The 15285-nt window shown below is 39.7% G+C and overlaps 1 protein-coding gene across 2 annotated transcripts in view; it reads left to right on the forward strand.

Moving 5' to 3' along the window:
- Positions 1-13822, forward strand: part of Rab2a (RAB2A, member RAS oncogene family) — a 64973-nt gene extending 51151 nt beyond the window's left edge. For both annotated transcript variants that reach the window (XM_021222149.2, XM_029533278.1), the window contains exons 7-8: positions 10499-10567; positions 12521-13822. In XM_021222149.2, the coding sequence (XP_021077808.1) occupies positions 10499-10567; positions 12521-12616 (165 nt within the window). In that variant the 3' untranslated portion in view covers positions 12617-13822. The remainder of the gene's footprint in view (positions 1-10498; positions 10568-12520) is intronic.
- Positions 13823-15285: the final 1463 nt, after the last annotated feature.

Below are 15285 nucleotides of genomic sequence, written 5' to 3' on the forward strand. Positions count from 1 at the left end.
CTAAAACAACCAGTTTCAACCAGAATATTCTTGTTCTGTTTCTCCTATTCAAGTACTATGTACATGCTTACAGTAATATTGCAGTCAGATTCAGTGTGTTTTCTTAAGTGCTTTCATGTGTAATATTCATTGTCCACAGAGGACTCAGACCAAGGCATTGCAGGTTCTTATTATTCCCCTTTATACTGCCACATAGTTGAGAATGCGTGTAATAATTGTTTTGCTTGGGACTCCAAGGGCAAACAAGTATAGGAGAAATTAAGTGTGCATCCTCTCAAGAACCAGAAATTACAGTAGTGTATTAATGTCTGAGAACCCACTGTAGAAAAATCTCCTGAAAAAGCTGCTGTAGTGACTCATGCCTGTGAGTTCAGCTCTCAGTAGGCCAAGGGCAGGAGGCTTGCTGTGTTTGAGGCTAGCCTAAGCACAGAGTAAAACCCTGTCTCAGAGAAAATTGCTGTTATTTAACTTCTAATTTTCTAAGCATCTTTCCCCCCATGTATTTTGGAGAAATTACTCATCCGTTAGCATAGCCCAGTACCTCAAGTTTTTTTCTCTCTGACTTGACATGTGGCAGAAGGCACAAATAGTGTTTCTCCTGATCTAAATCTCTCACATGCTTTTCTTCAAATGAGTGCTTCTCCAGTGATATTCTGTACATTGCTCAAGCCTCTGCTGCAGTGCAGGCTGCACCTTACTTAGAATACAGGAATGGGTGACAGGGCACTCCCCACCCTTGTAAAGCGCATGGTTTTAAACCATTTCATGAGCTTCAGCCTTCCTTTTTTTATTTGCTCCTGGCTAGAGCACTTAATTATGTAATCAACATTCAGCTGCCTTCAAAATACAAACCTGCCCTTCAGTTCTGGATGTGTTCTCTTCTAGTTTCCAGTCAGAGTTTCCCTAGTCCCTTTTTCTTAATGAGTTAAACATCTGAATTCTTTCCCCATTGGTATGTTCATCCTACCTTTATGATCTCCATAGCTAACAAATGGGTTTCCATTCCTAGTCAACAGTCTCTTGCATACCTTTCACTACTCTTAAAAATAGCTTCCTTGGCTTGGTGTTACCGCCTCTTTATGGCTCTCCAGAATTCTCAAAGACTTGAGTGGAAATGCCCCTTAAACCCAACTTCCACTACCCTAGAGAGCGCTTTGTGAATGTTCTTCAGACCCATGGACTTAACCTATCCTCACTGAGCTGGAATCCTTTGCTGCGCTAGTCCAGCTCCAATGTGTGCCTGCTTATCCCTTCAGTCACTCATCCCATCATCTGCATTGCCTTCCTGTTGCTTTACTGACCCTGTTTACTTCCTAATAAGACTTCCTGTCTTCATTTTTCAGTCTTCCACTGTTGTCTGAGAGCATCCAAAAGGGGGAAAATGATTGTTGTTCTTCAGTTTCTTTACAACTGTGTAGTGGTCCCCCACAGTCTGAGCATCAGATTCTGTAATTTGACAGCCAAGGCCCTTTGGTTGCCAGCAACTCACAATGTACTCTCTGTATTAAAGTAGGAATTAATCATCTGTGAAGTGCATCACCTCCTCCACACAAGTGTCCTGTGCATTGGAAATGCCCTTCAGGGACATGGTTAGGTCTAGCCTTCTTTGGGGCCCCCTCTATGATACTTAACTGTGTCTCCCTACACTATCAGCCAAGGCACACACACAGTCAGTGTTTGGTTTTAGGTTTTCTATTGTTTTTGTGCCACATGTATTTTATTCTTTCCCCATACTTAAAACCACTTTTCTGTTCTTGGTCTTTTTCTGACCTCATGACCTATATCCATATATCCATACATATATAAGTACATAAATATTTAAATTTATATATGACAAGATCACAAAATTTGACTTTTTGAATCTAGAAATTTATATCCTACAAATGTCATTATTTATTTTTCTTAATAGCTGAATAAAATTCCGTGTGTGTGTGTGTGTGTGTGTGTGTGTGTGTGTGTGTGTGAGAATTACTTTTTTGTTGATAGGATGGTCCATTCCCTGGCTATTGTAACTAGTGCACCAATAAACATGGGTTTCTCTGATAGAACTTGAGCATTCTTTAGAGGCCAGGTGATGACTGGATGATTAAGAACACTTTTTCCCCACTTTGAGACAGGGTTTTTCTATGTAGCCCTAACTGCCCTGGAACTCACTTTGTAAACCAGGCTGGCCTGGAACTCAGAAATCTACCTGCCTCTGCCTCCTGAGTGCTGGTATTTAAAGGCATGCGCCACCAGCACCCAATTTTATTCTTAGAACTATTTGATAGTTCTTTTTTCCCTATATTAATTTTGCCTAGAAGATTACAAATGTATGTGAAACCAAGGGGAAATAAACTCTAAGGCACAAAAGTCCTTAGACGAGTTCTGGGAAGGGATGCTCTCTCTAGCTTATCGTCATCTCTTTTGGTCTTCATGGCATAGATCAGGTCAAATGATAGCAGATGTTAGTAATGGGAAGGGAAGGACATCCGCCCACACTGTTGGTTAGACTATAGGAGACTGTAGCCATTGTACAACAAACAGTACTGGGAGAGTGTCTTCAAAAACTTAGCAGAACTCCTTTAGTATCTGGCAATTGATCCTACTACTGATCTATATCCAAAGGTGATTAACATGTCAAAGAGATGTCTGAACTCCCTTGCTTATTTCCACACTGTTCATTTCATGAAACTTATCACATATGCTGGCTTTAAAAACCAGCTCAAACAAGAAAGGAAAAGGAGATTAGCCCACACTACACTCACTGTATTACATATAAGCATGCCCAGACATCATATGGTGTGCGTGCAATTTTTATGGTTTTATGTATTCATTTAAATTAATTTAAAAGTTTTAAATTGCAAATACTTTTAAAATACAGTGTAATAGAAAAAATTTTATGTGACAAAAAATACATTAATTACTTTAAAAACCTCAACCTATTGACAAGTCAGGATGAAAATGTTTTGACTTAGCTGCTACGGCACCAAAGAGCTAAGCAAGTAGCTGAAAATACAGTGAGGGTTCCTAAGACAGATGTTGCAACTTGCCAAGCCACCAAAAGACAGGACAGGCAGACATCTGTGACCATGGAGAGCACATGATTTGAGAAGATAGTACTAACTAGGAAGAGAGGGACTTCAAGGCCCCTTGCTTACATTATGAGAGGCTGTGCTTCTTAGTGATTGTTAGGTAGTGAAAAAGTACTTTAGGCAGCTGGAATGTGACTGTAAACTACAGGCTTTCTTGTCCTCTACACTCTGGTCTGGTTGAAGTCCTAGAAGAGGACTTCACAAAGGGAATTGGAGCGTCTTGCCAGACTTGGATCATCTACCTCTGGAGGAAAGCTTACTATCATAACTACCACTGAGCTTCCCTACCTCAGGTTTGGCCACCAGTCTTGGAAACTTCAAAGGTGGTCCTACTTTTTTTATTTAAGAATTATTTATTTTTAGTTTATGTATATGGGCACATTGTAACTATCTTCAGACACACCAGAAGAGGACATCAGATCTCTCTACACCATGGGCGAGCCACTATGTGGTTGCTGGGTTTTGAACTCAGGACCTCTGGAAGAGCAGTCAGCGCTCTTAACCACTGAGCTGTCTCTTCAGCCCAGATGGTCCTCTTGAAAGTTGCATCCACTTTGCTAACCAAGGAGCATTCATGTGTATCACAGTCATCTGAAGAGGACATTTATTTATAAGCATGCATATATATAGAACATCAACTACCCAGACTTTTATACAGCTTTAGAATTTCACATGGTATCTGTCATTTCATGCACAACCTGACTTTCTTTCATTTAATTTACATGATTTCATCCTGCCCTTCCATACAGAGGCAGCAGGGCCTCTCTCAGTGAAACAGGAAGCTGAAAAGCTAAGGCAGGTTGACTAGCCTCCATTACTCTTTACCTCATCCCAAAGAGTAGCCCCACCATCAACACTGCCTTGAGATAGGGACTGAAAGCTGCTGTGATCTAAGGCCTCTTGCACTAAAGTACATAGGATCCAAATAAAGTTACAGAATTTGAACGAGGTCTTTATTTAAGCTCTCTCATACTAAAATTTGCTTAGTGTTTTCATAGGACTTCCCATCCATATATACTTGCTTTGTCTCGGTATATATTACTCTTCAGTGCTCACTCTGTGCATGACTTGTATGTAGTTAATTCTCTTTTTAATGTTTTTTAATCAAGATAGTATAATTTTCTGATGAGCGCTGACCACATTCATTACCCTGCAGTATCTTCAGGGCCTGCTGACTTAGGCATCTGCGCCCTTTCTTCTATAGCACACTGCATCTCAGGCCACACCCTCGTAAGAGATGGTGCTGGAGTTGGAACCAGAAGAACCTCGTTCCCCTGTAACTGGTGTGCGTGTGTCAGAGCCATCACATCATCCCATACCTATCAGCTTTCTTGAAAGGAATTTAATTTTTTTTATTTTTCTAAATATAACTTGAATTTCTTTCAGGAAACAATATAAACTATATAAAATACTTAGTGTAGTGTCGTGCCAATAGTAAGCACTTCATAAATTATTGGTTATTTTAGCACAGACAAACTGGTACATGTAATTGCTTTCAGAATTTGAGAAGAAAATTAAAGATTTTTGGATACAACACTACAAAGTCGTTGTCTTGCACAACACCTTGTTCTTTAGCATCTGTTCAATATATGTAAGTGAAATTGTTCGAGATCCTTGGAGAGTAGTAGCTTTGAAGTCAGACTTAACAGATGTCATGTCTGTCTTGCCACCAGGTGGCAGTGTGATATGTAAGGAAATCAGTGCTAGTCTGCTGTTTGACTTAAAAGCTGTAAAGCTGTAATAAAAAGAGTGCTGCATCCCTCATCCCTCATCCCTCCAGCGCAGAGTGTCATGTGTGTGTCATGTATGTTTTGTGTTAGGATCCAGTGCTGCCCAGCACTCTCACCTTCCATGAGTTAATACCGAAAACCCTTTTCTCTCTCCTGGCCTAAAATGTAAGCTCTCGTGCTTAGATTCTCCAGCAACTGGTTTTAGTTCAGCAGCAGTGGAAACTATGCCCTCTCTTCTTGTGTCTGTACTGAGCACTTACTAGGTGCCCTTGTCAGTGATGCACGCAACAGCATCAGGATATATAGTACCTGAGCGTGTTCTTGAATTAGACCCCATTTGTAGTGGGTCTGGTGGTGGTGGTGGTTGGTTGGTTGGTTGGTTTTGTCTGTTGGAGACAGGGTCTCATTAGTCCAGGGTGGCCTCAAACCCACTGTGAGGCCAAAGCTGTCCTTCAGTTCCTGATCTCCCTGCCTCCACCGCCCATGTGCTAGGATTATAGGCATATCTGCTTTATATGGTGCTGAGGATCAAACCCAGAGCCACGTATATGCTAGGCGTGCTCTCTCTCTCCTAATTGTGCTCTACCCACAGCCCTGTATCTGTAATGTTGTGGTTATATATAGTTAACTTGGGCTGGCTGTACAGGTCCTTGAACTATTGCCATGTACCAGTACCATTCAGATAACTGCTACCAAGGGTTGAAAAACCAGTGCCTGAAGTAGAAGGCAAGAAAATTAATAACTAATGAAGAAAATGAATATAAAGGACTGATGGATGGTAGCAACTACTCAAAGGATGGTAAAGGGGGGAGACTGGTGATGCAGGGTTACAGTGCTAAAACAGAGCAGTGCACAGAAACAGAACATATACTTGCTGGTTATAAGGGAGTTACCGGTGCTTCGTAAACATGTTTCTGCCGGGACATTGTTTTACAGTACTTAGGATGAACTACTTTGACATCAGTTTCTCAGAAAATTTTTGACCTGGGGTTAAAAAAAAAAAAAAAAAAATGTTGCCTTGTTGCTTGCCCCCTTCCTCTTAGTAAAGCCGTAAAAGAATTTTCTCTCAAAGATATCTATATAAACTAAACCCAACATTTCACCTAGGCACCATGGCATACTCTTGGAATCCCAGGGGCCTGAAGCAAGGGTCTGAGGCCAGCTGCGGTTGTATAGTGAGACCCTGGCTCACAAAACCAACAAAAACTGCATTAGCTACTTTACACGTTGCTAGAAAACAAATACCTAACAAAACAACTTAAGGGAGGAAGGGCTAAGTTGAGTTCGCAGTTTGCGAATGCATTACGGTAAGGATGACAGAAGCTTGAGGTAGAGCACACTGTGCTCCAGTGAGGAGGCAGAAGATAGATGAATGCTGGCCCTCACTGAGAACCAGACCTGGGCTGTGTGTTAGGCCCTTTTCTCCTAGTCAGTTCACAACAGTAGTCCATAAAGTGGGGCTGCCCGGCTGATGATGGTCATCCCACCTCAGATAACCTAGACAATCCCTAACTGGCATGCTCAGAGGCTTGTCTCCTAGGTAATCCTAAAGCTTGTCAAATTGACAGTATGAACTAGCACTTGACAAGTATCCATGAAGATTGATAAGAAATGAAGAGTGAAATTAGCATTTTTAAATATGTATTTATTCTTACTTTATGTGTATGAGTGTTCTCCATTTATGTATGTATGTTCACCTTGTGTACTTCTGATACCTGTGGAAGTCAGAAGAAGGGATTGGATCCCCTGGAATCAGGAGTTATAGGCAGTTATGAGCTGCCATGTAGGTACTGGGAATTAAACTTAGGTTCTCTGGCAAGGGCACCAAGTGCTTTTAACCATTGGTCCATGTCCATTAAAATTATTTTTTTTAATCACAGCCAGTTTGTTATTATATCCTTGAGTATTTCTCATTACTGAAATTTTTAAATCTTGAAAAGAGAGAATTTTTGTGTTATTCCAGTAATTAGAAGTTTGTTTGATCACCAATAGTGTTGGTTTAATATTCATTGTATTTGGAGAATCTTCCATTCTAGCCAGTTTAAAATAGATATGCTGATGTCTGCATTTGGCATGCTAGATTTCACGTTCTAAAAAATAATTAAAATCAGTCATTAGTCACCTAATAATATATAGTAAATATTAATTTTGAAGTATCTAAAACTGCATTTATATCTTATTTTCTATATTGTACTTAGGTAGAAAAAAAAATTTAATGTCCTCAGTGTTAATCAGAGAATTACAGAGTTAGAGGTGGCATTATTCAACAACTACTCCATTGAGAGACTGAATGATAATGAGAAATTTATAACCATTTATATATTTCAATTCAAAGAAAATTAATTTCATGCCTTCCAGATATAAAATACGTCTCAAATGTGTTACAACTATGCTTTTAAAAGTGTATAATAAAGTAGTAAATACTGTTTAGGGAATAAAATTAGTATAGTAACTTGGAAATTTTTATATAGCATAGCTTTCTTGTGCCAGGTTTAAAATGATTTCTCAACAAGTTAGTCAAACAACAGTTTGTTTAACTGGATGAACCTTATCTGTGCTAGGTTAGGATTAGCGCTGTTTGTTTCTGTGAAGTCTAGCAATGTTAACCCTCTCACACATAGTGTACATATGTGAGACCCAGTAGCCTGTCTGGCATTGTGCTAGCATGCACATGTGAGTACCCTACATATGTAGAACCTTACAGTCTGTCTGGCAGTGTTAGCCCTCTCATAAATGGTGCCCTGCATATATGGAACCTTGTAGTCTGAGAGAGATTGTGTTAGTTCCAATAGAGTTGCAGCCTCACAGAGTCTGTGTCTTTTAATTCAGTTAGCCAGGTTTCTGAAGCCATTATTGCAATTGACTTATTAGCAATAAAGTTAAATTTTTACTTATTTACAGGGATAACTTCAGTTTTGAAGAATGTGGACCAGTTCTTAGTTGGCTGAAAACCAATTTCCCCTTTACCTTAATGCCAACACACATGAAAACCATGCTTGCGTCCTAAGTGCCTTGTGAATCATCAGTGATTAATTCTTCTCATTATTTTGCGGCAAATTCTCATGACCCTCTGTGATGAATTGATTGGCCACTTAGAATTTATGCATATTCATACCTCGGTGTCCCTGCCACAGTCGTTCAGATCTCCTTTGCTGACTGGGGTGTGCTTGGTACAGTAATTGAGCTGCCATAGATTGATTACTCTGGGGAGCTGTAAGGCCTTTAAAGGTGAAAACGTAACAGTCCTGGTAATTGGAAGCCAAAGCTATGATAGCAACTTCAGCAGTCAAATGTTTCCAGTGTCTAAATGAGGAGAGGGAGGATTTCTACCTCTCTGTGAGCCCTTTACTTCTTAAAATTTCCATTAGATCCGTGCTGGTGGTTCAGATGGCCTCCTGTGAGTTTCCATAAGCTATTACTTGGAGATGCCTTTCCTCCTCATACTGGTTAATACTCTACTTCTCTCAAATCTGTTAGTTCAGACCCTATCAGAGTTTGTGCACCCTCTGTAGCACTAATAATATTCACATAAAATACCTTAAATAGACTACATAAACATAGGATACTTGTGAATAATTTACAGGCTTAATTTGATTAGTTTCTCACACTTGTCCCAATTTTCTGCAGTGTAGTAGTGTAGCACAGGGTAGAACTCTTCAATGTGAACAGTGTCCCTTTATCATCTGAACCCTAAGTCTCTTATTCTTAGTTTTAAAGATTTATTGAGAGAATGAATGCGAGCGAGCGAGCGAGCACACGAGTTGTGTGTACGTGCATTGCACTTTCTGCCACTGTGCTGCACACACAGATCCCAGCTGGTGCCTTTCCTTCTGTCTCACTGTAGGAATGCTGACATTGCTAGACATGGGCCACTATATCTGGCTTTCGAAATGTGCTCACAGGATTGAATTTGAGTCTTTGGGATCTTATAATAAACACTTTGACCTGCTGAGCCATCTCCTGGCCTGTGACTCTGTCTTTCAGACTGCATATTAAGTATGGCACAAGCAGTCCCGTGTAGAACATTATCCTCTAAAATCAGCTAGCGCAAACATGTTGGCGTGTGTAAAGTCTCTAGTTAAATGGGTTCTCCTGCACACATTCGTTAAGACATTCTTTCCCCTCTTTGGTGATAATTTGCTTTGGAGATAGAATTCACTTACCATAAAAGCTACACTTTTCGTTATACATTTAGTTAAATTTTAATTATTTACAGAATTGCACAGCTGTCACCAGTCTAATAATTTGAAACCAGTTCCGAGACCCCACAAAGAAATGCTAGTGGCCAGTCACTCTCCTTTCCCCTCCTAACCTGCAGTAACTAATGCTGGGGTTTTTGCCTGTGACTTTGACTGTTCTGACGTTTCATATAAGTGGGATTGAATTATATGTGTCCTTTTTTTTAAAGATTTATTTTGTATATATGAGCACACTGTAGCTGTCTTCAGACACACCAGAAGAGGGCATTGGATCCCATTACAGATGGTTGTGAACCACCATGTGGTTGCTGAGAATTGAACTCAAGACCTCTGGAAGAGCAGTCAGTGCTTAACTGCTGAGCTGTCTCTCCAGCCCAAATTATATGTCTCAAGTTTTGTGCGTGTTTTTCAGGGGTCAACCACAGTATAAAGGATGAAGACTAAACCTTCATCCTTTAAATGGCTGAATGTTCCAGCAGTAGCCCACTTTTTAGTTTTCACTCACTAGTGGGTAAAACTTCATGTTGTTTTGTATTTTGGCCATTATAAACAGTGTTTGCCACTTCCCTCAGGTTAGAGGGAAGCTGTTGGTCTTCCTGGGAGGATGCCATCAAGTGTGCCTTGTCCTACATCAGCAGTTCTCAGCTTGCAGTCTCCACCCCTTTGTGGGTCGCACATCACAGCTGCATATAAGATGTTTACATTACAGTTCAGAACAGTAGAAAAACTCCAGTTATGAAGTAGCAGTGGACTAACATCACAACCTGAGGAGCTGTATTAAAGGATGTCGCAGTATTAGGAAGATTGAGAACTGAGCTTTAGATACTTCATCACTCAAGAGCTTTCCCTTCACTTCCAGCTTTACTGGATGTTTTCAGGATGAAAAGTTGTTGAAGTTTATCAATGATTTTTATGCATCTATTGTGATGATCAAGGTTTTGTCATTAATAGAAATATACAAAAAATAATTTTTATGTACCAAGTGTTATATTGTCGAGAACATTTTTATGTATGTATATATTTTTATGTATGTGTATGTATGAGAGAGAGAGAGAGAAGGAGGAGGAGGAGGAGGAGGAGGAGGAGGAGGGAGAAGAGAACATACAGGCACATTCATGCCTTGGCACATGTATGGAGGGTACTTTCTGGAGTCTGTTCTCCTTTTTTGGGATCAGACTGAGATCATCAAGCTTTCATGGCAAGTACTTTTACCCTCGGTTTGAGCCAGCTTATCTAACCCTCAAGAATTCTTCATCAGCGTCATGGTTAGAGGGTAGTACCCACAGAGGCCAGAGGAAGGCATCAGATTCCTAGAACTGGAGTTACAGGTCGTTGTGAACCACTCAGTGTGAGTGTTGGGAACCAAACTCAAGTCCTTTGGATGGCTCTCTTAACCATGGAGCCATCTCTCCAGTCCTGTAGAGCTTGTGTATAATGTTTCTTTACTGTTGTAATTTTGAGTAATACAAACCAATTTTTCTACTTTATATTTTAGGCATTTATTAACACAGCAAAAGAAATTTATGAAAAAATCCAAGAAGGGGTCTTTGACATTAATAATGAGGTATGTATATGCAAATATTGTTCATTAAACACTAATTTTTAATTGACATCTATTTAATATTTGGAGTTCTGATTTTGTTATTTTTTATTCCTAAAATGGTTCAATTGATCATCCATTGCTACATTAGTTAACAATCATCTCTCTGAAAGCCTGGTACATATAGTACAGTAGATAGGTGCGTGTGTTACGTGTGTGTTACGTGTGTGTGTGTGTGTGTGTGTGTGTGTGTGGTACTTTAGTTAAGTGCTCATATGCTAGTAGAGGATCACTTTACGAAATTGGACTAAAATAAAAGGCCCTGTCTATTCATTGCAAACAGTGAAAAATAATGTAAATTACCTCAGTTGCAAAGAAGACCTGCATTTATCCATATGCACTTATTCTTTGGGGAATAATAAATATCCCCAAAATAAATGCATGACCTATGGATTCTTGCAACATGATCTCTTCTGGTATGAGAGAAGGCAGGTCTCAATTTGGAAATACTCTCATTAGAGCAAAACACATTTTTCAGAAGACATAAATATACATAATTAACAGTTGGCATAGCTTTCTCTAGTGTTATTTTGAACGCAGTTTGATCAGCATGATAGGACAAAGTGTGACATTTAGATGATTGTAAATGTCCACTAACTGTCATTTTAACCTAAATCCCCTCTCTGTGTTTATCCTTACTTCAAAACATTTAAGTAAATAGAATATGTTATTTACTTCCATATAAGCATTTCTGTTACTTTGTATTAAAGACATCTAAAAGATGCTCTTGGCCAGTATTTACATGAGGCTCTTAGCAGTTTGCCTTTGGTTTCCAAAAAGTACCTGTTTTTTTTCTTGTTGTTGTTGTTGTTTTGTTTTTTAAATTTGGAATAGTGTGACTTTAAATCTTACCTTTAGACTTACATGGCAATATTTCTTGGGTTAATTGAAAGGTAACACCATTTAGAGACTAATACCCTATAAATTGAACAGTAATTGGCCCTCTGTTTAAAGGGCACATGTGCCGTTTCTGTCTGGTTTCATATAGTAGCTAACTGCTTTACTGTGCCTTCTGCAGCTTTGATTGTAATGTGCTGTCAGAAGCCAACAGGCCATGCTATTTATTTGGCCTGATGCCAAGGCTGACTCCTTGATTCCTCAAGAAGTTGCTACCAGCCCAGAGGGGGCAGAACCAATGGGCCATAGGGCATGCTTTTTATTAAAGAGGAGTCAGAGAGCGAGAGAAACCACATCAGCCGCTGCTGTCAATAGTGAGCCAGTGCCAGAAGCCCCAAGGCTACTACAGTTGCAGAGTAACTGCCAAGCACCATAAATCTGAGATTTACTGTGACGCAGAGTTTCCTTAAGAGCTTAATTTCTGGAGCTACTGTATTACTTTTCTCAAAGTGTTGTATTTTTTGGTAAAATCCACTTGAGGGAGTGAGGGTTAAGACACAAGTGAGAATTTGACGAATGAAAGAACCACTCTGTGTGTGGGTTCTTGGCAACCTGCCATGTCTTTGGGGATCACAGAAATTATTGATGACAGAGAGCACTCATGTTCCTCAGCCTGCACAGCTGATTCAACATGGAACAGAAATGCTGTCTAAAAGAAAGATTTTTAAATCCAGTTAGAGTAGTGAAGGCTTTGGATGGTTTTACTCTGTAATAATCATTCCATATACCAATTGTTACAAGTAATCTCTTCACTATGGACCTCTATAACAAGCAGCATTATCTGATTTCTGCTGACTAGTTCTAAAACAAACTCTTTCCAAAACATTTCCTCTGTGTTGTTTTTAAAAGAAGCAACAACCCCATTTCAAAAATCTACTTAAAATATTTTTTAGAGTTGTTTGGGAAAATTAAATCACTAAGAATTATGTGATTTTTAAAAATAATAATAATAATAATAGTACTTAGTCTACTGCCTGGTTGGGTCTGCTTTATTTACAGTTGTGTTCTCTTGTACTTCAGGCAAACGGCATTAAAATTGGCCCTCAGCACGCTGCTACCAACGCATCTCATGGAAGCAACCAAGGCGGACAGCAGGCAGGGGGCGGCTGCTGTTGAGTCTGGTGTGACCGGCTAGCTGCCCAGTGGAGCCACGCACTCTGTCACCCTCTTTCCTCATGCTCAGCTGAGACATGAAACTATTGAAATGGCTTTATGTCACAGGAGACTTTAATCCTTCAGATTCTTGTATAACTTTGAATAAATGGTTAATGTTCACTTAAAAAGACAGATTTTGGAGATTGTATTCATATCTATTTGCATTTGATTTCTAGGTCAATTGATGTGATTATTTTTGTTAAATGTTGTCTTGTGCCCTTAACTACGAGCTGAATTGTATTAAACACTACAAAGTCATGGTGAGTATTTTAAATCAGTTTGTGTAGTTAGGTTTCCCAGCACCCGTGGTTACCTAATGTTTAATATTATAGGACTGTCCTCAAAAAGTTTGTCAACTTTCAAGGATATAAGGAAAAACAGAACTCTTTGACTTCTGTATTTATCATTTGCTTTCTGTATATATAGTTTAATAACCTGCTTGGGTGTGATTTGCCAAGCTTGAACTCTAATGCATTTGCATAAATTCTACCACTGTTCGGAGCTTGAAGCTACAGAAGCATTGTTAGGAATTGCTTGGACACTGACTTTTAAACTTTTTGACATCGTTAACGAGCATGTTCATCTTTTCTTGTCACTAGTCCAAGAAAAATACGCTTCCTATGTAGTACTAAAGGCTGTGTATGTGTTGACCTGTTTTAATGCCAAAAGCTATTTGTCCACAATTTCTTGAGACCGCTTCACAAAAGGATTTGTTTGCCTTAATGAGTGCTGTTGGGTAAAACACAGTGTAATGAGTGGGAAGGGCGGAAACAGAAACTCCAAACACGACACAGCCCCCAGAAGCAAGGCCCGCACGGAGAGGGCACGCCACGCCACTTAATCCTCCCTTAGACACAATAATGGTCCCTTTTCTTCACAGTTTCTAAGTATATTTTCATGCAGGGCAGTTTGTCAACCTTGATGTACAGTGACTGTGTAAAATTTTTTCTTTCAGTGGCAACCTATCTATAATCTTTAAAATATGGTAAGCTTACTGTCTGTTTTGAGGGGGATATGAAAATAAATCTACCGGATGGAAAACCCTGTTCAAAGTAGAAAAGTTTTAGTTGTTTACTCCCTGTGGTGGTTTTACCCTTTCTTTTTTCTCCCTTGGTCTAGAATGAAGTTGTTACAGCAGTGCAAAATAAAATCCTATGTATAAAAGTGTCCTTTTCATGATGAGCACATTTACTGTCCTGAAACAGATAATGTAGTGCCAGTACCCTGTTGAATCATACTGTAATGGCTGGCTTTTATTGATCTTGGATCAATTTTTGTATCCTATGTGGTCATATTTCAATAACAGTCATGAAAACAAATACAAGTCCAGTGGTCAACATGCAGCTGTCTAAAATTACAGCCTTCAGTGAAGACCTTGTTGTCATTTGTCTTCTAACTTTAAGACAAAGTGAGTGAAGGAGTAACATTCAGTAGATATGCAGTCTAGACAGCCAAGTGGTGCTTGGGAACTGAACCTGCTGTGTTTCCATTGTGTTGTTTGAAACCTCACACTATGTATCTCAGGCTGGCTGTGAACTCATAGTCCGCCTCCCAGACAGCTAGAGGTAGAGCTACGTGTAACCGCACTCAGCTGACTTTTCAGTTTGTCTTTAAGGATATTCTAAAACAACCAGTTGACACAAAAGTAGGATCAGCAAGATGACTCTAGGTACAATCACTTGCCATGTGTTCAGACCCAGAGAATTACCTGGGAGTGTATAGGCTATCTAGCATATAATACACAGTGGTACTGCCTCAACGAGGTGGAAGGAAAGAACACACTCCTCCCCCCACCCCCAATTGTCTCCTGCTCTCTACACATGGACTGTGGATTGCATGAGCTCACCATCATCTCTCACAAAGGTTTTTAAAAAGTAAAAAAAAAAAGTAATGGGCCGGGTGGTGGTGGCGCACGCCTTTAATCCCAGCACTTGGGAGGCAGATGCAGGTGGATTTCTGAGTTCGATGCCAGCCTGGTCTACAAAGTGAGTTCCAGGACAGCCAGGGCTATACAGAGAAACCCTGTCTCGAAAAAACAAAACAAAACAAAACTAAATAATGGAATAAACCGTACCATATAGGATGAACACAGGCTACAGTTCACATACAATTAAGTATTAATAGAGCCAGCCCAGCATGGTGCCTGCTATTGCCGTGTAGTAGATAACATTACTTACTCATTTGAAGTTAGGATAGGACACTATTTGAAATGCCAGCATACATTTTAGTATTCATTAGCTTTGTAGTCATGAGGACTGCTCTTAAATATTAAAGGGCAAAGGAGCAAAAATTTGATAGAAAAATCAGAGCAATGAAAAGATAGCTCAAAAAGGAAACTAAGGTTATTTTTGAAAAGTAAATGGGGGCTGGTGAGATGGCTCAGTGGGTAAGAGCACCCGGCTGCTCTTCCAAATGTCCGGAGTTCAAATCCCAGCAACCACATGGTGGCTCATAACCATCTGTAACAAGATCTGACTCCCTCTTCTGGAGTGTCTGAAGACAGCTACAGTGTACTTACATATAATAAATAAATAAATCTTAAAAAAAAAAAAAAAAAAGAAAAAAGAAAGTAAATGGGTTAGGAGAGATGGCTCACCGGTTAAGAGCATTTATTGCTCTGCAAAAGACCT

Source organism: Mus pahari, chromosome 22 (assembly GCF_900095145.1).
Source record: "Mus pahari chromosome 22, PAHARI_EIJ_v1.1, whole genome shotgun sequence".
In the NCBI taxonomy this organism is placed as follows: Eukaryota; Metazoa; Chordata; class Mammalia; order Rodentia; family Muridae; genus Mus; species Mus pahari.